This window comes from Hydra vulgaris, chromosome 06, assembly GCF_038396675.1.
Source record: "Hydra vulgaris chromosome 06, alternate assembly HydraT2T_AEP".
Lineage (NCBI taxonomy): Eukaryota > Metazoa > Cnidaria > Hydrozoa > Anthoathecata > Hydridae > Hydra > Hydra vulgaris.
Genome location: NC_088925.1, coordinates 29,686,499 through 29,714,000, shown reverse-complemented (window position 1 = coordinate 29,714,000; position 27,502 = coordinate 29,686,499). Strand labels below are relative to the sequence as shown.

The 27,502-nt window shown below is 26.1% G+C and overlaps 1 protein-coding gene and 1 long non-coding RNA gene across 2 annotated transcripts in view; one reads left to right on the top strand and one right to left on the bottom strand.

Annotated features, from left to right (window-relative positions):
• Positions 1-18,227, bottom strand: part of LOC136081002 (proline-rich transmembrane protein 1-like) — a 38,845-nt gene extending 20,618 nt beyond the window's left edge. The window contains exons 1-2 of the mRNA XM_065798347.1: positions 18,118-18,227; positions 6,392-6,453 (exon numbers count right to left, since the gene is read on the bottom strand). Coding sequence (XP_065654419.1) covers positions 6,392-6,453; positions 18,118-18,145 — 90 coding nt within the window. The 5' untranslated portion in view covers positions 18,146-18,227. The remainder of the gene's footprint in view (positions 1-6,391; positions 6,454-18,117) is intronic.
• LOC136081766 (uncharacterized) lies at positions 10,571-16,545 on the top strand. The gene is made up of 3 exons (XR_010639087.1): positions 10,571-10,890; positions 15,738-15,806; positions 16,363-16,545. It is a non-coding gene; the product is annotated as an uncharacterized LOC136081766 (long non-coding RNA).
• Positions 18,228-27,502: the final 9,275 nt, after the last annotated feature.

The window sequence follows — 27,502 nt, the reverse complement described above, 5'->3', positions numbered from 1 at the left end:
TAAGCAAGGTTTATTGCTTAATGGGTCAAAATTTGAAAGTTTTAATTTGTTTATTTTTTGTTCATGGAAGAATATGTATTTTTACACATTTTCGTATTATTTAAATCGTAATAAATGAGTCTATAAAAAGATGCTCGATAAACCACTGTTACCTCTTCTAAACACACAGTTTTACATTTGAAATTTATACTTGCATTAATATCTTTCTTTTTAGCTAGAAATTTTATAAGTTAATAAATATGTCTTGAGATATCTTTTTTTTTCTTGTAAAAATTTTTGATTTTCAAAAAGTCTTAAAACCTAAAATAATGTACTAACTTTAAAATCTCTAACTTAATATGGACCCAACACACTAAAAACTATATGAGAAGTTTTCTAATAAATTAAGTAAAAGATAAGTGTGAGTTTATTGCGGATGATTCTATGTGGTTTTTTGACTGATTTTCAGAAAATAGGCAGTCATTTTTAAAAATATTTTTTTATTATTTGATAAAAAAACAAAAAAAATTTTTTAAAAATATTATTGTTGATAAAATATATTTAGTAAAAATGATATTTATTAGTAGGTATAAATAGTATTTATATAAAACAGTATGAAAAAATGTTTACAAATATCTTAACTTGCAACGTGTAACTGGCTACACATCAGCGTTGTCCATGTTTAACCGAGAAATGCAATCAGATCATTTTATGAAGTAAGATTATACTTATTCTACATTATTGTATTATTGGGATATTTAAACACAGTTCAAATTTTTATTAACTTAATTAATGTTTGTGTTAAGGTTTTCTAAGTAAAGCCATGATCCAAATAAGTATTGTGAATTTCATAATCGGTATCACAGATGTAATGACTTGCAAAGCTGCTCCGTTTTATGGCTTTTTATCAAAAAAATTTTGCTGGCAAACATCAAAAAGAATGTACAAGCAACACATTTTTTGGCTTCATTTTGTTTCTAAAAATTCTTTTGCATATTGATTATATCTCGATTTAAGAAATTATATTTATTCAAATTATTATATATACATATCATCTCAAGATATTTTCAAATAACCTTGATGAATAGATAGAATATTCAAAATATGAAAATAATTTATTTCTATTAGTTTTTATAAATATTACCTGTCACAAAAGTATATATAAGATGACGCCTTTCTTAACGTTATGCTTCTTTTTTTTTTTGAATAAATTAAGGCGTAGATGTATATAGTAATTATATTGGTTTAAGGTTAAACTATTTTGTTGGTGCATAAAATGCATTAATAAAGTAACAAACATGTAATTATATTTTATAAAAAAAAAAATATTAAAAATTAATAATTTTGGTGAAAAATACGAAATATTTTTAATGGACAAGACAACTTTTATCAGAGTAAACATTAAAAATATTACTTTTCGATGCATTTATTTGTCATAAAATAACATTTTTAGATTTATATTTACAAAACTTATATATTATAACAGTAATGAAAGATTTTGTACGTATTCTTTGTATACAAAACATCTTTTTTAAATGTTCAGTATTTCTCATCAACTGACCATTAACCGAAGACCAATTTTTTGTTATAACTTTTTTTATTGCAAAAAGTTGCAAAATATTTATGATGCATGGCTATTTACATATATTTAGCATGAGATTTACACAGTCAAATGTTTGGAGGATATTGGAGGATAGTTTATCTGATACCTAATAGTAAAAGTAAAATATCGAAAACTGTCTGTTTTTGATGCATAAAAACTAATGATTACATTTACGTTAAATTATTTTTAAAAACCTGAGCGAAAAAAACATTCATAAAAAAAATAATATAGTTTAAAATGAAAGTCATTAAAATTAATTTAAAACAATAGTAGCGTAAGAAACTTGATAAATAAAAAAAGCAAAATTGCGTTTTGGAACACATGTCAAATTAACGTGTAAATAACCGCATAAAATTACGCTTAAATTAATACTTAATGTTTTTTTTAACTAGATATTTCCTCTAATGAACATGTCTTCACCATTATGACAAATTTTCATCGTGCAATGCTGATATTGATTTATTGGTATTTTGGCACACTCTGTCCCACTGTACGGTGGTTTAATAATTTATATTAAAGAATGTTTGAGGTATACTATAAGGCCTGACATGAGTAATTCTGATGACGACAAAGAGGTTTTAACAATTGAAATCGTAACTACAAAAAACAAAAATTTAATTTTAAGTTGTTGCTATTGCCCACCTTTGAGTCAAATTAGAAATTATATATATTTAAATATATATAATTTCTAATTTGACTCAATAAAATATTGAGTCAAATTAGAAATTATACTATTTAATAAGTGATATTAATTTACCATACAAATTGTGGAGTAAATAAATTGTATAATGATGTATTTAAACGTGGGCAGTTCCTTTAATTAATAAGCCAACAAGAGTAACTTCAACTTCAGCTACTTTATTTGACAATATCATAACAAGCAATATTTTTAATAAATTTCAAAAAAAAAGGTATAATTTTAAGCGACATTTCAGATCACTTCCCCATTTTTATCTCGATTAACATTGCCGCTGAAATAACATCCCCACAGAAAACAAGTTTTTCAAAACGCTTTTTTACCGCAGCAAATTTAAAATTTTTTAAAAAGCAGTTATCTCTGCTTCATTGGAATCAAATTAATGTATCTACAGACGCTAATCAAATTTATGACGCTTTCTTTAAAACTTTTTATAAAATATATAACATAAACTTTCCGAAATGTACATTAAATAAAAAAACCAAGAGTTTAATGTCACCATGGATCACAAAAGATCTTTAAATATCCTCTAAAGTTAAGCAAAGTTTATATATCAAATACTTAAAAACCAAAACTAACGAAAGTACGATTCTTTATAAAAATTATGCCAAAAAGTTGAAAGACAAAGGAAAAATTTAAAAAAAACTGTACTACTTAAATTTACTTGAGATGAACCAACATAATTGTAAACGCACATGGGAAATTCTTAGAGAACTTACTGGGATGCAAAAAATAAAACCGTGCTCACTGCTTAAAACTAAAAAAGTTAATGATGAATTTTCCTCTGATTCAACTGTAATAAGTAGTAAATTAAATAAATTTTTTTTGACTCTGTTGGCCCTAATCTAGGTAATAAAATTCCTTTTGTGACTAATAAAATTGATGAGAATGATTTTTCGATTACTTCGGTCTTAACGTCTTATTAATTTTCTTAAGAAGATTTTGAGCAATCTTTTAAGATGCTTAAGTGTAATAAATCAGCTGGCCATGATAATATAAATAGTAATGTTGTCATCGAGTTTTATGAACCCCTAAAAGATGTGCTATTTAAAGTTTTATATTGTTCAATAAAGCAGGGCGTTTTTCCTGATTTTCTAAAAGTAGCTAAAGCGACTCATTGATTTTTAAAGTTGGTGATGCAACAAAGTTGGTGATGCAACTGATGTTTTTCTAATCATCGCCCAATTTCTGTTTTGTCTGTTTTTTCTAAAGTTTTAGAGAAAATTTTATTCAACGTAATTAATAATCACCTTTCTTCAAATAATACATTATATGTTAATCAATACGGATTCAAAAAATATAACTCAGCAGAACATGCAACAATCCAAATTATTCGCAATATTTCTGAATCTTTTGAAAATTCTCAATTCACGTAGGTAGTTTTCATAGATAAATTAAAAGCTTTTGATACAATTGATCATAAAATTCTCCTAAAAAAACTTAAGCATTATGGAATTAAAGGTAATGTTTTACTTTACTTAAAAGCTATTTAATCAACCGTAAACACATTGTTTATAGTAGTTTAACTGACCCATCCAATCTTTTAAATAAAACCTGTGGTGTTTCCCAGGGTCCTATACTTGGGCCCCTTCTCTTTCTAATTTGCATCAATGATTTACATAAAGTTTTGAAATTGATTGCTGTCATGTTTGCAGATGACACTAACCTCTTTTTAACAACGTCATTTCAAAATATGAATATTGAACTAACAAAAATTTCTTAAAATAAACAAGCTTTTACTAAATGTTGAAAAAACTAATTAGATACTTTTTCATCCATCTTCTAAAAAAAAACTTCTGTCTTGCGATTTACCATTACTTTTTATTGACAAAACTTTGATAAAAAAAGTAATTAATACAAACTTTTTGGGTATCTGTATCAATGAAAACCTTAATTGGAAATATCACATAGAATTCTTGTGTAATACAGCTGCTAAAAGTTTATTGCTGCAAAAAGGAATATTGTATAAAACTAATAGTATTTTAAATAAACGTAATTTAACTCAATTTTATTACTCCTTTATCCGTTGTCATTTAAACTATGCAAATATTGCTTGGTCTAGTGCTAATAAACCCAAACTTAGGCCTCTTTATCGTCAACAAAAGCATGTTACTCGTTTTATTAATTTTAAAGATAGATTTACTCATGACAAGCCTCTCTACCTTTTTTGAAATGAATGTTTTTGATATATATCAGCTTTTTTTGTTTTTAATATTCTTTGTTTCATTTACAAATGTAAAACTAACTTCAACCCAGTTTCTTTTTATAATTTATATACCTTAAAAGATAAAAATAAATACAATTTAAGAAATAATAATTTAATTTGTCAACCATTTTTTGAAACTAATTTTGGAAAATCAAGCATTTCACTTCGTGGAGCCTCTCTTTGGAATGAAATTGTTTTAAAACATTTTGGTATTTCTTTGGAATGGAGTTATCTCTCATTTAAAAAATGCTTAAGAAAATTATATTGTCAATTGATGATATATTTTTGTATTTTTAAACATTGAACAATTTACTTTTTTTTTTTTTATGCAGTGATGTAACTGAATATGTATATGAATGCACTTAATTTTTTTTTGTGCTTTATACACTTGACCATGTATGTATGGATTTGATTTTGATGAGATTTTTATATTTACGAGCGGTTCTCGATGAAGACTTGATGGTCTCCTGCGAGTGTCCGCTTTCTTTTTTTTTTTATTAAATCAAATACTTGTATATTTTTTTGTTTATTTGTATTCTCTAGTTGTAAAAGGATTTTTTAATCTTAACGATTTAATTTATTTGTATACAAATAAATTAAATCGTAAAAGTAAAAGTCTTTATATATAACGACTTTTACACTTTGTATAAATTTTAAGTTTCAAGTTCTTCATTAGCAGTTCTTTGTGATAAGACCTAATGGTCTTCTTTGAATATCCGCGTTCTTTATTTATTTTTTATTTATTTATTTTTACGATATCTTCACTTGTAATTTTCTCGTTTGTATTTGTACCTTAAACATTGTAATAAAGAACAAACAAATAAACAAACGGAAAAAAAAAAAAATTTAAGCAAAATCTTTTGATATTCTTTGGTCTATCAAAATTGTTATTTTCACATGATTTTCACTTACTATTACTTTAAGTGTGAAAACACGCGCAAACTGGCGATCGGGAGATTTTTGAACAAAATATAACGGCGTGTTTAGGACTATGTTGAGATTTCTTACAACCCAGTATTCATTATCATAAATTTTATGCAAACTTAACTCCACATGTTTGCTAAAAGTATCTCAGTTATTTTTTTTGGGAATAAATAAAGTTGCAAGTCTATTCAGAAAACATTGACACTTGAAAGTAAACATTAGACGTAATATTGCCAAAATAATTCTATTTAATCCTTTGATTTTTTACATATTCTTTTTATTTTTTAATTTCATTTTTTACATCATTGACTTTAATTTTTTGTTGTTGATCTGAAAAATCTCTGCATGGTGGGTAAAACGCTTTTAACAAAATAATAAAAATTTACATTATAAATACCAAGAAACTTTATTAAATTCAAAAAAAAAAAAAGTAGAATATTTTTCAATACTATTTGACGAACTATGAATACCTTTTTTATTATTACAACTTAATATTAAATACGTCTTTACAAAAATATAACCATTTTTAACCATAAAAAGTTCAATAAACTTTATTAGCAATAGAAGTAAACGTAAATCTTAAAATTTGCAGATTAAGATGGTTCAATTGTATACATTTTTTTGTATACAAATGTACAATTGTATACAAATTTGCAGATTAAGATGGTTCAATTGTATACAAACCCTGTTTTAGATATGGTATACATTGATTCCTATTTACCTCCGGCTTTAAATTACTTACTTTCATTATCAAGATTAAGATCAGTCACGTTTTTAATCATTTTTGCAGAAAAGGGAAACAAATGCTTTGATAAACAAAAGTGATAGGGGTTTAATTATTTTACAACTATAGTTTGAGTTTTAAAGAAAAAAAAATAGATTTGAAATGCTGAAGTTATTTAAGTTTTTCGAAAGCGTTTATTAAAAGTTTTGAACCAATAAACTTTACAAACTTTTAAATTTATTAAGTAAGGTTACTTACATTTTCACCAACTGGTTGCTTCACTTGAACTGTTATGGCTTCGGAATAAGAAGATGGCTCAGCTTTAAAAAAAAAGATTATTTAAATCCTATGATAAAAATCCTTTGATAAAAATCTTAATGTAGATTAAAGCCTAAAATTTTGTTACTTTCTTTTTTTAGTAATTCTTTGCCCCTCCTCTTACATATATACCTCTCGACATACATATATATTAGCATTATAAAAAAAAACAACTTTTTCATAAAAATATACAAAAATTAATTTATTAACTAAAATTTGAAACCTTTGTTTGTTTGTAGCTAAAAAAACATTTCTTATCATCGTTGATAAATCCTTTTAAAAATTAAAAATACACAAAATTTCATAAAAATCATTTTTTTTTAAATTTACTTACACTTTGCCATTTGGAAGAAAAAAAATTACAGTCGTAACTTATATAAAATTTAATTTCATGACCGGGGCAAAAAGAAGACAAATTTAGTCTTATCACCAAGTCCCAGAAAATGTTTTTCAAACAAGATTGATTTAATAACTGCTCAGCTTTGTACATTATACCTAAAGTATTGATATATTATCTTCAACTACACCTAAATGTTCCCTCCAGGTTACATTTTTGTCTAGAAACGCGCCTAAATACTTTATTGATTGTTCTCTCTTTATTAATTTATTATCAATAAAGTGGTCCGGAAGTTTTAAGAAAGTAACTTATTTTTTATACAGACGATGGAATAAAGTGTATTTTGCTTTAGTAATATTTAAAGATAATTTGTTTGATTTAAACCATTGAGTTAGTTTGTCGAGTTTTTGTTTACTATTTGAAATAACATATTGATATCTTTATTGAAATAAAACAAGCTGGTACCATCTACAAATAAAATTGTATTTAAACTGTTAGTCGATTTATTTAAATCGTTTATATAAACGAGAAATAGAAGTGGCTCTAAAATTGATCCTTGAGGAACACCACATTAAATTGTCTCATAATTAATTTTTCTTTCATCATATAATATATACTGCTTCCTATTAGTCAAATAGCTCTCTAACCTGGACTAGTTAATATTTTTTATACCACAACAATAGTTATGGTATAAAAAGTTTTGAAGGATTTTATATAGATTATAGAGCACCTTATCTCTGGAATAAAATTGTCCAGCCTAGTTTAGATTCATTTATCTCTTTTTCTGTTTTTAAAAACAAGGTAAAGAATATTAGTTTTTCATCGGATAATATATTGAAATATTTTTGAGATATTATTTTAAATATTAGATATTTCAAATGTTCAAATTGTTATTTTGTTATAAACTACCTTGGTTATTTTATATTATATTTATATTGTAATTTTTATATGGTTCTAGATCAAAGATCGATATGATCTTCTTCCAGATTCCAAGTTTATATGTTTATATTAAACGATATGTAAATAATGTAAACTAAAAATATAAATAAAAATGATTTGATGACTGACTGAATCGAAAGCTTTACTTGAATCGATAAAAAAAGTATATTTGTCTTAATTAAACGATTTAGTATGTTCTGAGCAAGGTGAATGATTGCATGATCGATGAAATGGCCAGATTTGAATCCAAATTACTTTTGTTTTTTATTTATATTTAAAAAAGAATAAAGCCTATTAAATATAACTCGCTCTAATATTTTAGAAAAACAAGTAATAAATAAGGTTGGAAGATAATTTGCAACTTCAGAAGGATCGCCTGATTTGATAGCCCTATTTTTTTTGTCTTCATAACCATTGCTTAGGTTGAATAAGTAAAAATGGTTTGCTTAAGAACCAGTGTAATAGTATAATTTTATCAGAGAAATGTTAAAAATATTGTTTTAGTGAAATGTTTGGTTTAAACCTGGTTTAAAACTGGTTTTAAAATGTTTTGATACCAATTGTTACTTCTTATCAAAATTAGAGAAGGTTTTTATTATTAATTTGAATTTTATAAAGTAAAAACTTTTATTAGCTTTTGTCATTTTTTATTGGTTCATTGGTTAGATTCATAATAAGCTAAAAAGTTAACTGTCATGCATACACATACAAATATAGCCTTCTATTATGCGTGCAAAACAGGTCGGGTGAAAATTACTTTTTTGAAAACTTCTTTTGTTACATTCTAAGGTATCTTCAATATATTAAAAATAAATAATATTATTTACTCAAAATATTTTAATAAATATATTATTAAATCAAACATTATATATTGTTTAATTTTTTAACCTTAAAAAATTTGATATTTTACGGTTTTTTTAAATAAATAATGTTTTAAACATGTTCTTATAAAAAAGAATTACTAATTTAGAAACTTTTATTAAATTTCGCTACTTTTGAGTATAAGATACTTAAAGTAAGTAAACTTTCATTTTCAAGAGATTCGTTAAATATTCAAGAAACGGTTGGGACCCCTAAAAATATTATTTATTCGCAAAATTTTTAAGTTCAGGTTTTTATTTATATTTTATCTTACCCTAACACACAAGTAGTTCACAAACAGATAATCTTGATAAGCAGATAAAATCTTGACAAATCTTTGACGATGATCTTCGTTGATGACATTTAGTTTAATGATCTTTGTTGATGCCATTTATTTTGATGATCTTGTTTCATGCGGTTGTATTTTAGCTATGATTAGGTTATACGAAAAAATGATTTAATCTGTATTTAAACTTGTTTAAATGTTGTTAAAAGTAAATTTTATGAAATTGTCTTTTGAGTTAAAAAATGACTTTGTAAAGAACTTGTTAAAAAAAGCATTGATAAAAATAACATTTACCAACTTGAACTTTAAATAACCTTTTAAAACAGAAAAATTATTGGTGGAAGAAGACAAAATATTGGCGAAAAAAAAATTGATATATCTACTTTTCGGTTTTTAATTTATGTTGCATGAAATAAAGTTTAAAAAATTAAGAAGTTTTAAATTACATGTACTCCTAAGTAAAACGTGACCTTCGCGTGAAAAAGAAGATGTTGGTGCTGGTGGTGATTTTGTGAAAGGGCTAGGAGAGGGGGAAGCTAAGCAGGAAATAAATTGATTTAGTGACACCACAGTTGTTTAGATTTGTTTTTAAAGTTTAAATAAAAAAATTTTATTGATTAAAAGAGTGCTCAGCCTAACATAAATCTCTTGTCGATGTATATACTCTCCACTGCAACCGTTTCTGTTCAATTAGTTGATGAATGTAGACTCTGCTGCACCTTAGGCTATTTTTGTCAATGACATAGCAGTCTACAGAAATACCATTATTGAAAATAATAGTTAAATAATTATAAAAAATTCTAACTAAAAATTATTTGCAATAAAATTAATCGAAATATAACTATTATTAAATAACGACAGCAGCTAATAAAGGTTTTAGGAAAAAATTCCCCCGGAAAATATCCCCATGTAAATAATCCCCCCGAGAAAAACTATGTGTCAGTCGATTTATGAAAAATTACCTATTGTAACTCAACATGTGTTTATAAAATATTTATATTACAAACAACTATTTTATTTTATTTATATATTTATTGTTTAATTTATGCGCTGTAAAAAAAATCCTGGGAAATTTTTTAAAAAAAATTTTACAAAAATTTTACTATTTCTTTAGAACTTAAAAGGATTAAAAAATAAAGATAAACTGTTAAAATTAAAATTTGTTTATATTTATATATTTATGTAATTTATATGTAAAAATTTTACATGTAAAAGTTCTGCTCAGAAAACGACACCCTTTCTTTCAATAGGCCAATTACCTTTACGGTATTAAACTCTGTAAAATTTATCTATAAAATTGCCTTTAGAATGCTAGTTCTAAATTTGAATACAGATTCAAATCAGAATACCTTTATTTGACAAACCGCTCAAAATACTGGCTTCATATTATAAAAGCAATAAATTAAGTATATTAGCGAATTGTAATTTAACAGTTATCAAGGATAAATATACATAACAAGATAATGAAAATGTTATAAGTAGTAACAACTCAATGAACAATTTGATTAACTCAAATTTAATTTAATCAAGTTTCTCTTTGAATTTAGCTCTTTCAAGTTTTTCTTCCAACTTGGTTCTTGAATGTGCAGCCGTGGCGCAGTGGTTGGAGCGCTTGCTTTAAAAAAAAAAAAAAAGCAGGAGATCCAGGTTCGAAACGAGCTCTGGACAAATTTTCGCGTCACGGTCCCAGTGAAAAATAAAACCGCGTCCCACATGGGTTCCGCGTGGGTTCCGTGTGGGATTGATGGGATTTATGGGGGACGGATTTTCCCATGTGGTATCCGTATGGAAATTTGTCACCTTAAACCCATGTGGGTAATCCCACATGGGTTACATGTGGGAACCATATGGTATTTACACTCATGGGAAATCCCACGTGGGTTTCCTGTGGGATTTGCATGGGAATTAATTTAAAAGCTGGAAACTAAAAAAAATTTTTAAATCGACATTGCATTGCGTTACGTTTATATTGTGTGAAAATATTTTATATTAATTAAGAGAATGGCAAGCAAGTATGTAAGTACCACGAATAATTTTTTTCTTTCCTTATAGAAATAAGATCAAGATTTGTGCAAATAGACGTATTATTAGGATAATATAATAGTTATTTGAATATAGATCTTGAGTAAATTATTTGCAAACAATTAACTGATGCAAGTTAAAATGTTGTCAAAAACCAATCTTGCGTGCATGGGACACTGCAGTGTCCCACAAAGAAATGCAGGTTTGAAAGTCAAAGAATTCCCAATTTTCTTTATTAAAAAAAGAAAAAAATAGGATGGAGATGGGTTTCTGTAACTTTTTTTATGCTCCAAAACTTTTAACTTTAGATATAATAACTTATTAAATAAGGTCCTTAAGACTTAAGAGACTTACGAACTACATTGAGGAACAAAAACAGGATATTTACAGAAACTTTTCAATTTTTAATCTGGAGTACCACAGTGTTATTAATAATAAAGCCTCTGGGTCCAGTTTTCAAAGTAATATGATCTAAGTAATGTTTAAATAAAATAATATGCTTTAAAATTTGTATAAAAATATAATTTGTTATAAAAACTTATTTTTTAAGGTTAATGCTTGAATAAATAAGTACCAATTAATTCAAATTCAAGATTTAGTTAAAGTTCAAGTTAATGTTCTTATTTATTCATTGTTTTTGTTAATTTTATATTTATTTGTTTAAATTTATCAGTTAGAACTAATTTTACTACAGTAAGAATGTTTATCATTGTTGAACGTGATTTTATGTTGTTATTGATGTTAAATTTATTACGTTTCAATAACTCAGATTGAATCTTAACTGAATTATTGTAAGCTTTGTAGGGGTTTGTTGTATCTCAAATGGTGTTGTAAATAAAGTAAAAATAATATACATATATATATATATATATATATATATATATATATATATATATATATATATATATATATTATAATATATATATATATATATATATATTATATATATATATATATATATATATATATATATATATATACATATATATATATATATTATATATATAATATATATATATATATATATATATACATATATATATATATATATATATACATATATATATATATATATATATGTATATATATATATATATATATATATATATATATATATATATATATATATATATATATATATATATATATATATATATAAATATAACATTTAAACAATAAAATTGATACAAAATTTCACTTTAAAACGAATACCATTAACATTGTGATGATAATAGCATTAGGAAACTAGTATTTATGTATTATTATTATACTATAAATAAATAGTTTTTTAATTCATTTTATAAAATGGAGACTGACAACTGATAATTAATGGAAATAAATACAAATTATAAAAATCATGTAAACTTTATTTATTATTTCTAAATACTATATTAATGCTAGTCTACAAAGTTAAAATCAATTTAGAGCATTGTTATTAGTTCTATTGCGATTCGCACTTCCACTTCTGTCTCTCAAATTTATAAAATAGGTGGTCAAAGCTCGCTCAGTAGGTAGGTTCTCAGCATAACAATGCTTTTTTCTTACACTTTCTAAAGAGAAATATGGCAAAGTGATTACTTATTTTACTTAAATCGTAGGGTCATCTATGCATAATGATGTCAGATAATGACCCAGTTTGTTGAACCACTTCACCCTTTATCAAACTCAGTTAATTTTTCGCCATCTCCCATTGAAAATGATGTCAGTTTTTGTTATCGTATTATGATGGTATATCTGAATTGTTAATATAATATAAAAAATGCATATACCATCAATTTTTTCTTGTTCAATTATACATTTATTCTCAAAAGTACTAAAAGTAAATAAAAAAAAAGCATAAATTGTTCTTTCAGATAAGCAAGCTAATTTCTGAATTTAAATTGTTTTTCCTATGATCCTCTACAGTTTTAAGCAACAAAAGCCAGAAGTTTTTAGACCACATTGTTGGTGTAAATACCTCTAAAACCTGCTCATAGCTAGCATAAATTGTTTTACTTTTTTTTTAAATAAAATATTTTACTTTTTTTTTTGATTCAATTTTTTAATTGACATTATTTTGGTCTCAACATTCCCTCCCCATTGTCAATTATTGTTAAACTCACACTGCCCCTCTATCTACTGGCATCATTTATGGATGATCCCATAGCCTAAATACTATATATATATATATATATATATATATATATATATATATATATATATATATATATATATATATATATATATATATATATATAATATATATATATATATATATATATATATATATATATATATATATATTATATATATATATATATATATATATATATATATATATTTTTACTTTATTTACAACACCATTTGAGATACAACAAACCCTTACAAAGCTTACAATAATTCAGTTAAAATTCAATCTGAGTTATTGAAACATAATAAAATTAACATCAATAGAAAAGTAAAGCTGTCATCATTTAAAATGTAAAGGGTGTTGTCAAAATATGTTGATAGTAAAATTAAGTTACTAATAAAATCACGTTCAACAATGATAAATATTCTTACTGTAGTAAGAATTAGTACTAGTTAACAAATTTGAACAAATAAATTTAAAATAGTGAAAAAACAATGAACAAATAAGAACTTGAACTTGAACTAAATCTTGAATTTGAATTAATTGGTACTTATTTGTTCAAGCATAATCTTAAAAAATAAGTTTATATAATAAATTTTATGTATAACTAGTTATACATATAGTTAACTATCAGGAGTTATATGTATAACTGCATACATTTTAAAGCCTAAAAAAAGTTTTGGAGCCTAAAAAAAGTTACAGAAACCTCCCTATCTCCCCCCTATTTCAATTTTTTTTTTAATAAAGAAAATTTGACTTTCAAACCTGCATTTCTTTGTGGGACACTGCAGTGTCCCATGCATGCATGCTTGGTTTTTGACAACATTAGAACTTGCATCAGTCAATTCTTTGCAGATAATATACTCAAGAACTATATTCAAATATCATATAAACATGTTAGAGAATGTTCATATGATATTTGAACATCACAAATTTAATAATATTGTTGTGATATGTTATATAAATAATTCCATAATAAATTATGATATGAAAATAAGATAGGATATGAAGGCAATGATCAAAGAATAAATTTACTTATAGAAATTTAGTTGTTTGTTTATTAGTTTCAGAATATTATATCATGTGTGACCGCGGCCTTCTATAATAACAGGCCTTGACATCGCGCAACAAAGTTGTTAAACTGAAGGCCAATTCCTAATACTGTGTTTACATTTTCATCTTTAAACATTAGACGAAAGTTTGTGTTCGCGCTTTTTTAATAAATCTTTAAAATGTGATTGGTTTATAAATTAGATAGCCCAACATCAAGGCGATAACGTTGTAAGGTTCAAGGCGTTAACTTTGTAAGGTAATAATATTGTCAAACTAACGATAAATTTTTTTAATAATTAAAATGCCTTTAAAATGCTGTGTATCTCTTTGCAAGTCGAACTATCTCAACTACAACAAAAATATCAATTTATACAACTACAACTACAATATCAATTACAACTACAACAAAAATATCAATACTCAACCACAACAAAAATATCAATTTATAAATTCCCGAAACTGTGGAGGGAAAAAAGATGTAGTGAAGCTATCCCAAGAACTGGTTTTATTGTTACAGACTATACAGCATTATGTCAACTGCATTGGCCAAATGAAGCACCTTTTGAAGGGAAATATGGGAAGCAACGACCTTTAAACCCACCATCTGTTTTTAAAATATTCCACCTAGTTGTTTAGCCACACCAGCAAGTAAAGTTAGAAAAAATGTAACTTCAAGCGGTTTTCGAAGCATTTTACCAGATGAGTTAAATGATTTTCTAAAAGAGGATGAAATTATATTTGACGATATTCAATCTTTGTTAAGTGATAATAACGATGTTATTGTTTTCCAGCTTAATAAAAAAAGTTTACACATACAATCAAAAATGTACAAACTTGGTGTTTCATTATTTATTTTAGTAATTTTCAATGATTATTCATTTGTAGCTAACCATAATGGCACAATTTGTAATATTTCATATTTAGCTGTAAACAAATTAAAGTTCATAAAAACAAAATCAGCTTTATTTGAAGCAGTTAGATTTTTAAAAAATAAAGAAAGTTCGCTTCAGTCAAATATTCTATTCGAACACCTTAATGCTATGAGAAAAGTTAATGTTGGTGAAGTTTTATATACTTCAGATATTATATGTAGAGCATATGAGTATTTTGCTATGCGACGAAGTTTATATGATTGTTTGTGTATTGACTACAAGTTGCCAAGTATAAGGACTTTAACCCTGTTGAGATATATTGATAAAACTTTTTTTTTGCTTGAATCAACTTTTGTTGGTGTTTTTTATTGTTGGTGATTTTTATTGTTACCATTTTTAGCAAAAAAAATTAAAAATACAGTTATCTTTCTAATATATAGATATATACTTTGTTATGGTTCTGCTTGTTATTGATACTATTTAATATTACATAAATATTCTTAATGAAATTTGAAATACGAAAAGCATGATTATCTTTTAACAATTTTTTGGTTTTCTTTTTATATTTCCGTTTTTACTAGAGATTATTATTAGAAAACATAGACTGCCATTACACCCTACCTAATATAAAAATATATCAATATAAGTAAAAGTGAAAGTTTAATCGGCCTTCAGTTTTTACGCCATTTTGCGCGATGTCAAGGCCTGTTATTATAGAAGTCTACATCATTGAAAAAGTAGGTTTTTACTTTTTTGTTTTTGTTTTTTTGTTTAACTACTTATCCTTATTGATCACTTTTTTTCAGGATTCTCCTCATGGGTTCAAGCTCATTACGCATAATATGTGTTCAATTACGCATAATACGTTAGTCATTGTAAGTAATAAATTAGGAAATAATTATTTGTGAAATATTGTAGTCATTAATGACTTCAAACTGGCTAATAATTAAAATTGCTCGACTAATAAGGTTCCTTATTAAAATTGCTCTCTCTCTCTCTCTCTCTCTCTCCTCTCTCTCTCTCTCTCTCTCTCTCTCTCTCTCTCTACTCTCTCTCTCTCTCTCTCTCTCTCTCTCTCTCTCTCTCTCTCTCTCTCTCTCTTTCTCTCTTTCTCTCTCTCTCTCTCTCTCTCTCTCTCTCTCTCTCTCTCTCTCTCTCTCTCTCTCTCTCTCTCTCTCTCTCTCTCTCTCTCTCTCTCTCTCTCTCTCTCTCTCTCTCTTTCTCTCTCTCTTTCTCTTTCTCTTTCTCTCTCTCTCTCTCTCTCTCTCTCTCTCTCTCTCTCTCTCTCTCTCTCTCTCTCTCTCTCTCTCTCTCTCTCTCTCTCTCTCTCTCTCTTTCTCTCTTTCTCTCTCTCTCTCTCTCTCTCTCTCTCTCTATATATATATATATATATATATTTATATTTATATATATTTGTATTTATTTTTTTAGAAAATGTTTGAACAAAGTTAGAAGATACTAAAAACCTTGGTATTATACAAGCCGAAGCGATTTAATTAATTCAATAGACAAAAAACGGCGTGTAAATCGCAAAAGAAAAAATAATATTTTTAATATTCGTTTTGGATGTATTGATTAATAGCATTTATTTTTAAATAAATTCATTTTGCAACACGTTTTTTAATTTTATAAAATTTCGTCATAATAGTTTAAGGTAAATCCCACATAGGTTATAAGTGGAAAACATCACATGTAAAAGATCAAAAATGCTACACGTTTTGAACACCAAATGGGATAAAGTAGCAAATACCAGATTAAGTAAAGCCTCTCTGAAAGCTTCGATGATTAATTTTAAATTACTATTTAAGTAATTTTTAAATTAAAAGAATTTTAATAATTATCATAGAAGCATCCGGACTTTCATTTGTCTAGTATTGACTACTTTTATACCATTTGGATTAAAATATGTGGCATTTAAGATCTATAACATGTCGTATTTTCCACCTATATCCCATGTAGGATTTACCACATAAAACCCATGTGGGATTTACCATATGAAACCCACATGGGACAAAATAATAATCCCCATATGGGTTACATATGGTAAAAACCTACGCGTATCCCATATGGGATTTACCTTATGGAATCCATGTGGGATTTACCATATGAAACCCACATGGGACAAAATAATAATCCCCATATGGGTTACATATGGTAAAAACCTACGCGTATCCCATATGGGATTTACCTTATGGAATCCATGTGGGATTTACCATATGAAACCCACATGGGACAAAATAATAATCCCCACATGGGTTACATGTGGAAAAAATCCACGCGTATCCCATGTGCGCTTTTTCACTGGGGGTAAGGAAGGAGGCGTGAACTTTCTGGTTAAATGCACCTCCGCGGTGCATTTAACCAGGAAGAAAAAAAAAAGAATTAGGTATAAATCGTACTTACGTACTTTTGATATTTTATATCAAAAGTACGTAAGTACTTTTGATATAAAAAAAATATTAGTTGCAATCAAAGAAGTTATTGATAAGCAGAGACAAAAACCATTTAAAATATACGTTTAAAGAGATGGTAAGACGCAAAAATAGAATTTATTGCGTGCAAAACGGAAGCTACCTTGTGCACGCATTACAAGATAAATTCTCTAACACAATACATGTTTAGTTATATATAGTTGTATGTTTATGTATAGTTCGTAGAGACAATATAATAGCATTTTTTTTCTAAAATTCACGTTATTCACGATGGTTTTTAAGCATATGATAAAAATAAGTATACACAAGATATGTTTAGGTCAAAGCGCAGACATCTCTCCAGGCGCCTCTACCGTTTTTATCAACAACCACTTTTACGGAAGCCGTCATTCAAAAATTGTCTATTATTCGTCATTTCTAACAGATATTAAAGTTCGTTGAAATCCTAACCTGTTAATAATCAGCATTCTAGAAAGTATACCCTTTAATTTTTATTATAATCTGACCAAGTGTGTAAGTCTACACATTTTTAACACTTTTAAAGAAACAAAAAAAAAAATTACTGTTTAATATTTTTGATGTTCTGAAAAACCAAGTTTAAGACCCTAAAAATTTCGAAAGAAAAAAAAAAAAAGTTTTGTTGACACAAAAAAATGTATATATATTCTAATTAAAGTAACAAATAAGTTATTGACAAAAATACTAAAAATTGTTAAACTTAAAAGTTTATTAGTAACAAAATAAACAAACTTACTAAATTTACTTTTGTAGTCTAGTTCCATTTTTCAATCTTTTTGAAAAATATCCTGTTAGTTCAAAAAATATTTTTTCTACTTTTAAATAACAAATGCATACATTCACATACACACAAACATACATACATACAAACATACATACATACATACATACATACATACAAGTATATTTGGCTTTAAAACATTTGAATAGGTTGTCAAGTTTGTGAATTGTTGTGTTACAGATATTGATTGTGTTTCATAAAATAAATAATACTTGGAATGTAAATATATTATATGGTTAGCCCGGAATACAAGAGTCTTATTCGACATTTAAAAAAAAAATGGTTTATGTATGCGAATTATTTATTTAATGTGCACTTATTTAAAAAAAAATTATCCTATAGCTTAATTAAATTTTTTTCCAACATAGTTCAAAAGATCATTTGTCGTAAATGAACTTTTAATACGAGACGCTCGAATTACATCTGTTGTACTTAGGGTACACCAATCATAGCGAGCAGCTATTTGCTCACGTGACTTAAGATTTAACTTAGTATAAGTTACTTATTTATTTTTTAACATGTATTTTTTGTAAATAAAAAGTAATACATTATATTTATTTTTTAATATTGAATTGTGTTTTTTTCCAATGAGCTAAATTGAAATATTCCGTAAATAAAAAATATTACTTTTAATAAGTAGAACTAAACAGTTCATATAAACATATTATTTTTTTTGTAAAGGAACAAATATTCATTGTTTATAAAAAATATGGAGTATTTTATGACTTCTGATGCTGATAATCCGAAATCAATCGTATTGGAGCCTAGCCTTCAAATGAAGGAAGAAACTCCTTGCGATGCAGCGGAAGACCATACTAATTCATCTTTTTCTTCTACAATCATATCTCATAACAATGAAATATAAGTATAAAATACTTGTTTACAAAGATATAAATTACATGTTTATAAAGATCATTACAATACGTCTTGTGCTCGAATAGTTATAAAGAGATAATTATTTTTATATTCTAAATAAATTATTTAACTTTCTTTTATTATCATTAACTTTTATTTATTTTTACATCAACTGTATTTATGCATTATTTTTTAATAATATTCTAAATAATAGTTTTAATAACATTATTTTTTCTATTTTAATTAAGCTGTTTAATAAATAGTTTCTTATATAATAGACTTAATGTTACTTTAATTATATTTTAGGAAAAACTCACAAGAAAAAGACAACGAAGTGTTAACAAGTTGAAAATAAATGTCAGAAAAAAGCAAAGACAATGTGGCAAGGCCTACATAGATAGAAAAGGTCAAAAGAGAACAGAGAGAAAAGAGGGAGAAACTTGCTCTTCAGTGACTAAACTTAAGTGTTTTGAAATTTTTAGTGCTAATGACAGAATTGAAGTCCTTATTTATTTCTGGAACTTAAGTGTCACTAAAAAACTTAAATTTTATACTCAAAATGTAGAAAAGTGGGTTTGTAAAAGAAAAAGTAAAAGTTCAGGATTTGAAAAACATAAGAAGTGTGTTTGTAAACATCATTTTGAAAAGAACGATGTTAGAAGCAGAGTTTGTAAATTATTTTTTTTAAAAACATTAGATATCATTGAAAAAGAATTTACTATAATTTTAATAACGTGGTAAATAAAGTAAGTGGACTACCAAGGTCCACAAAGAAAGAAAAAATGGTTTGTAGAAAAACTCCTAATCAAGTCTTATGAGATAAGATCAGAGAACATATAAATTGTTTTCCAAAAGTCGATTTACTCTATTGCAGACAGAATACTAACAAAAAATATTTAGAGTCGTCATTGAGTACAAATAAAATGTACTGGTTGTTTACACAAGCTTACCCAGAGTTCAATGTAAAAAAAAAAGATGTTTATTATTCAACTTTTAATACAGAGTTTAATTTGGCATTTCACAAACCATGGAAAGGTTTGTGATACTTATGTAAAGAGTGTAAAAACAAAGAAGATCATTAAAAAGTACTACAGCATAGAGAGAGAGAGTAAGCTATTAACTATACAAGAAAGAAAGTGTAATCTAACTAAAGTTGCAAATGAAGATAACAAAACCACAAAAGTTATAACTTTTAATTTAGAAAAGTATGACCCCTTCCAATAGCTAACATTTCTGCATTCAATTATAAACGAAAATTAACTTTCAAGTTGTCTGTATAAACTATTCAAGTTAATTATTCAAGACTGTCCTAATATATCAATTTATCATATTATTTTTTGTTCTGATTCTTGTGTTTTCCTTAATAAGAACTCAGTTTGTCTATGGCAATAAAGTCTTTTCAAAATGAAAGAAGAATGCCACTCATTGAACAGAAGTATAGTGAACCTGGTGATAGTACGCATAGTGCGATTGAGAAAAAATTAAGATATTTTGAGACTTACATCTTTCCTATCTTATTCAAATAACTGTCATCTATTGAAAACTCTTCTAAAGCAGAATTGAAAATCATACAAATGTACAAAGGTGACTTCAAACTCGCTTCCAAGTCTTTATATTTCCATAAAGTGCCTTTTGTAAAAGTAATACTAGTGTGTCATGAAAAAACATCTTCTCTTTCATATTAAATTTAAAAAATCATTCTCAGGTCCACTAATTGAAGAAAGATCGGTAAAAAGTACCACTCAGAAAAGAATAAACAGAAAGCTAACCCAGTGAGCACAGGACCTAAATAAGGCGTCTTTTGAACGTTCAAAAGACGTCCAAAACGTTTAAAAAACGTTTAAAAGACGTCTTTTTTACGCCCTGTGTCCACTGGGAAGGTTCTGAATGAAATTTCTCCATTAAAAAATGATTCAACACGTTTTTTACTCTCAGATAAAAAAAAATTAATGACCTTGATTCAATAGTAAAATATTTTGTTGGCGATGATCTTGAATTTTATAATACTCTTTGTATTTGATAAACTGAAAAGAAATGTTTTAATAAAAATTGTACTTATTTATTTCTTTATTGTAAAAAAAAAGGTACAATAACGGAAATGGTTGTTTTTTATTTAAGGTTTAACTTATTTCATTTTTACATCATACTTAACTTATTTTTAAGTATATTTGTATAAGAATCTTATTAATTTTTATGCAAGATTAAAAACAGTATATTTTCAAATATATGCCGATAAATTGGTTACCAGGACTGATTTAACTAAAACTTTACTAAAGTTATAAGTCATTGTTAGTTATAACATAAGTAAATTTAACCTTAATTCACTTAATATCAAATTAATTGCATCTATGACAATTGTATTTCGACAAAATTTTCCGATATCGAAACGCATTTGTCGTATTTGAAAAGTTACAGGGGAAGTTTTTTTTTTTAAACAATTAAAAAAAAAACTTATATTGATTTTAGTCAACTTTGTTAAATTTTAATATGTAATTAAATTTATATAAAGCAAAGATAAATTATATAACTAGATGTCAAACTTGCGGGATTTTATTGGACAAAAAATGAAGCCACTTTTTTTTGTTTATAACAATAGTCCGCTTTTTTGAAAAAGGGCAAAAGCGGAAGCCGAAGTGTTGAATAAAAGTTAAAAGTGCAATTCAAAAGTTACCAATAAATTAAAGATAATTTAAAAACAAATTTTGATAATTATAAAACACTTATAAAAGTTTTTTTATGAGCCTATGTTTATTAAAAAGTATTTTAATTCATAAAAATGCTTCAAAAGCGTCTGTTGTTTTACTTTTCTATTTAAAACTTTAATCCCTTATTAATCGAAAATAAATTAAGTAATAATAAATTATTATTTTACAAGTATTTTAATTTCCGCTTAACACTTTTCGTAAATAGTATTTAAATTTAAAATATATTCACTTCATTTAAGAAAAGAAAAGATAAAAATATTTATTTACAAAGTTAATCTGCCATTTGGAAAAATGGCAAAAAGCGGCTTCCCTTTTCAGATCGAAGTCAGACATGTAGTTATATAATATATCATTGACATAAAGAGATTTTTTACTTTAAACTTTGAATGTAATTTTCTAAATTCAAACACAGTGTCGTATACGATACTTGTATCCCGGGCTAACGATATGTTAACTTAAGCGCGGTTGAGAAAAATCTAGGGGAATTTTTTTATAAAAATTTTTTATAAAAATCAAACTATTATTTTAGAACTATAGGAATTTGAAAAATAAAAATAAACTGTACAAATTAAAATTCGTATATATTTATATATTTATGTAATTTATATGTTGAGGCTCTGTTCAGAAGACGTTTTCCTTTCTTTAAAATATAAACTTAAACATAAAAATTATTTTGTAACTAACATATAATTAACCTCATAAATTATTTAAAATAAAAAATAACTCTACAAATAAACCAAATAAGTTACTAAAAATAAAAAGAAAATAAACCGTCACCAGCTGAAGATATTTTAATTAACTAAAGAAACTTTCAGCATTCAAAATTTCAAGATCTTTTTTAATGTGAAACCTTTAAAATTACCTTTAAATTTAGGTTTACAAAGAAACCTTTAAAACTAGCTTTAAAAATAAACATTGTAATATTATGCCAGAGCTCTCAGATATATAAGTTTTATTTTCAGGAGGTTAAACATCAGTAAATTTGTAACATTTTGTATTAAATTAGTTTTTTATATAACTTTTGTAAATAAACATATTTACTGAAATAGATTAACCCTTAAGGACCCCAGTTATCACATCTGATACATACATTTTAAACCACAGTATATTTTAGACAAAGAACTATTTTTATCTAAAAACTCCCGTTGTTGCAAATATGAGAAGCTAGTTTTCGTTTCCCAATAATCACTTCGTTTCATCCGGATCAATTTTCATGGTTAGCAGACGTTAACTTAGGTCAATGTTTTCGCTTACCGTATTTCTTTATTTTGCAGCATTGACAAGTAAAGTTTTTATTATGATATTTTGCCGCATTAATAAGTAAAAACAAAGGTGGTTTGACTCATACTGTTCGCGTTTATGACAAATAAGCAGCATTCTTTATAAGCAACCTCTATACAAGCAATCTTTTTTAGTTCAACTGCTCTGTATAAGCAACTTATTTTTTAAAGCCAAATATTTGAGTTAAGTTTAGGCTAATTCAGAGCTGTTCACGAAAACATAACGTCAAATTGTAAAAAATTAACCTCAAATTGTAAAAAATTAACCTCAAATTGTAAAAAATAACGTCAAATTGTAAAAAAATTTTGTTACTGGAATATGTTTGTATTTTGTGCTGCTAGTACTGAAGTGAATTTCTGTTAAATATAATAGTTTTTTGAATTCTGTTAGTTTCTGTTAGATAATAAATTGATTAATATTTTTGTTCTTTAAATTCAACCATAAAATATGAATCAGAAGAAAAAAAGATGTTCAATATCGTTAAAGGATATACCATCCATTTTAAAGTACATTGAAAATGGTAAAAAAACAAAGGGCAATGGTAACAAAGTTGCAACAATAAGTAGAGTAAAAGAAAAGAATTCAAAACGTATGTAAATCGGAGTAAGAAGAAGCGAATAAAGACAATAAAGTATAGTGATATCGAAGATACAGTGTTTTCTTGGTTCTTGGAGCAGCGACAATCAATCAATTTAGTTCTGAATGAAATGATAAATTTAAAAGTACTCGAAGTAAATAGATTAAATAATGGATCTGAAACACTTGTAGCAAGTGATTAATGGTTAACAAAACTTAAAAAACGCCACGGTATACGGACGCAAACCTTCAGTAACTCGACACTTAGAATCTAAAAACTTCGCGTAAAAGCCCTTCTCTCAGTAGATAATGCAACTTATAGATCATTGATCAGAGAATAATTTTACTAGTAACCCGAATTTAAAAGTTATGTTTTTTCCTCTTAATAATACTCTATTATTGCAACCATTAGATCAAAATTTGATAAAATTACTAAAACAACGCTACCGCAAACATCTACTGGCAATGTTTTGGATGACGCCAATAAAAACATCAGTGATGCTATATATTATTTTAATTTGGTGCTAGAATGGGCAAAAGAAAATGAATTTCCCTGCAATGAGGATCTTTTGTTATTAAAAATTAGAGAAAAAGCTATCATGAACAAATATGTAGTTGTTTTTGTTTGTTTCGGCAATTAGTGCTGTACTAAACCAAAGCTTTAATAAAACTTGATTGTTTAATAATTTTTTATAAGATAATTAATAAATACGTTTATATGATAAATATAATAATAATAATAAAATGTTTTATTTTGCAAAATAAAACTGAATTGATTTATTATCCACAGTTTAGTTAGTAAAATAAATAAGTAAAAATATTTTCCAGATTGTAAGTATTTTTATACCCCTTTTTTCCCTATTAGCAACTTTTCATATATATATATATATATATATATATATATATATATATATATATATATATATATATATATATATATATATATATATATATATATATATATATATATATATGTATAGTATATATATATATATATATATATATATATATATATATATATATATATATATATAAATATATATATATATATATATATATATATATATATATATTTATAATTTATTTATTTAGCAAATAAATAAACAAGCAGTTTTTCTACTCAACACTTTTTAGGATTCTACAAGTATCTCGCCTTCAGCTACCTCTTTAACTAGAAAAGACTCAATCCACCCTTCTATCAATTCATCTATTTTTAAAAGATATACTTTAAATATAAGAGAATGCAGTTTAAAACAGAAAAATTGTTGCTGTTATTAATAATCAAATGCAGTTTTGAACAAAAAATTGCGAGAAAATTTTTGATTGTTAAAACAAATTTTGTTTAACCTGGCGTTGACGTTGCTTGTTGCGACACAAATTTTCATCTTGAACATAAACATGTTTGAAGAGTCTGGAAAGTTTGTTTAGACCCATTGCAGAACTTTTTTTTTAGGATTTTTTCCCAAATACTGATTTGCCCTCATTTTAATCCCTTTTCTTAAAAGACAGGTGGCATTTTAAGTCCTTTAAATGCAGTAAGACGAACATAACTTAAGAATGATTTTTGTTTTAGAAATGCTTGATTTGTTCAGTTACATCATCTACCATGACTGCAGTTACCTACTTACTGTAGTTACTACTGTGAGACATTTTTCATATGTAAAAGAAAAAACAGGCATCCTGTTTTTTTAATTTCCATTAAAAAAATGTCAAATATAAAGCCTCAGAATTAGTAGTTAATCAGTTTGAAAAAATGCATTTTTAGTAAACAATATAGCACAAATAGAACAATACAGTTTTTTTTACCTGTAGAACATGACATTGAGCTCCTGGACCATCCCTCTCATGGACCTGATTAGGTATCTTTATTGTTGGTTTTGATGTTAGTGATAAGTTTTTTTGTTGCAACTGAAAAGTTTCTTTTATATCCTGACTCTTTGAACATTTTTATTTGTTGAAAGTTGTACTCTTAACACAGCTAATGTTTTTTATTTCCGGTATTGCTAAATCTGCTTGAAGAGATGCAACCACCTCTTCTCTTTTAGCCTCTAATGAAAAAAATGTTTAAATACCTTCAATTTATGGAATGGGAAACAAAGCACTAAATATTTAGAAAAAAAAAAATTGAAAAATTAGTTAAAAATTGCCAAACCTAAAGGCGATTAATGTCAAGTATAAAATTTTAAATCTCACATGGTATATACCAAGCGATAAAATTGTATTGTGCTGAAAAATACACAAAAAAAAACTGATTGCTTTCATCTTTCGATAGAATGAAAAGGAAATAACTTGAGTTTTAATATCATCAGGATTATGTTGTTTTACTCTTAGCTAAAAATTGTAATCTTACATTTGCATATTTTAATATGGAAACCATTTTTAAATGGTAATAAACAAAATTATTCATTACCTTATAATTTTTTTTTTCTTTCCTAAACTGTTAGTTAGTGACCAATAGAGTAAATTTCAAATCTTGAAAATTACTAAATTAAAACCACTTTGCAGCAGTATTCAACAAACTGTTTTTTAAGAGTATCCACACTAAAATGAAATAATGTTGGTAAATATGAAGAGATATTCAACAAAAAAAAATTATAAAGGTTTCGTTGATCAAAGGAAATTTACCGTGAATTTTGGTTTTTATAGTTTTATTATAAACTAGTCAGTAGCTGTAACTTTTTCTTAATCTAGTCAATGAACCTTTTTTATGCAAAGGAGAGCATGCAATTAAAACAAATATTACAATATATACATTATCACTAGGTATCTTCACATTTAGAAGAGTGTCATATAGATTTGCATTGTAATAAAAAAATCATTTACGTAAAAAACTCAACATGCTTTAGTGACTCTGTAACAAACATATAACGTTCAGATAGAATAATGTTTTTAAATATATGTGGCGATAAAAATAGCCGTTTTTTTGGAGGCATTAATTATTCTATTCATTGTCTGTTATACTCTTTTATTTCGTTTGGCAAAGATTTTTGTGATTTTGCTGTTTTTTAAGGTATAATGAAGAATTAAGATTTTGTTCATTGTAACTAATTGCGTTGAGGAGAACTTTCATGTTTATAAAAGTCTTTTATGTCGATTGCATGGCCAATAGGAACAGAAGTTTCCATTGTGCAGTTATACAGTTTTCAAGAATAGATGAGTCTATGAAGAATCTCCATTCAGTTGGATCATAGTTTAAATGAAGACAATACATTACTCTAAAGACATCAATGCAAACAACAAAATTATTTTTCTTTAAAAAAAAAAAAAAAAAGCAGATTCTGCTGCCATTTACTGTAATGTAAAACCTTGACATCAAACTGGAGAAGATTCCATTGCTTTAGTCTTGACCCTAGAAACTCGGCCTTTTTTCTGTGATAAGTCCAGATCTTGAACACGATTACTTAAATCTGCTGGACTCAATCTGTGTGGCATATCATCTGTTAACAAAAAATCAGTACCATTTGAAGAAGAAGGCTTGTTTTCTTCTATTTCTACTTCATTTTTTCCTTCTAACTCGCAACTTTGTAGTGGAGTAGAAACTGGAAAACTATTCGAATACAGAATAGATCGAATGGCAGATGGAAGATTCGGATATTTAACTGTTCCTGTTTTCTTCATTGATAAACCTGTCTTACTGGGTGGGGTCAAGCAGAAATAGCAGTCATCTGTATGGTTTTTAAGCTCATCCGTACCATAGGAATAACAAAAGCCAAAGATCTTTTTTTATTTTTCAACCATTCTAATTGCATTAGCTATTAATAATTATTCAGCAGGTATTAATAATTTATAAACAAATCATTATTTTCTCACCAAGTTGTAGCAATCTTGATATTTCCAAAATTAGTCTTTGCTTTCAAAAGAAAATTTTTTAATTTTTTCGCATTCCATATAAAACCAATGGTTACAAGTACAACATTGAGCCA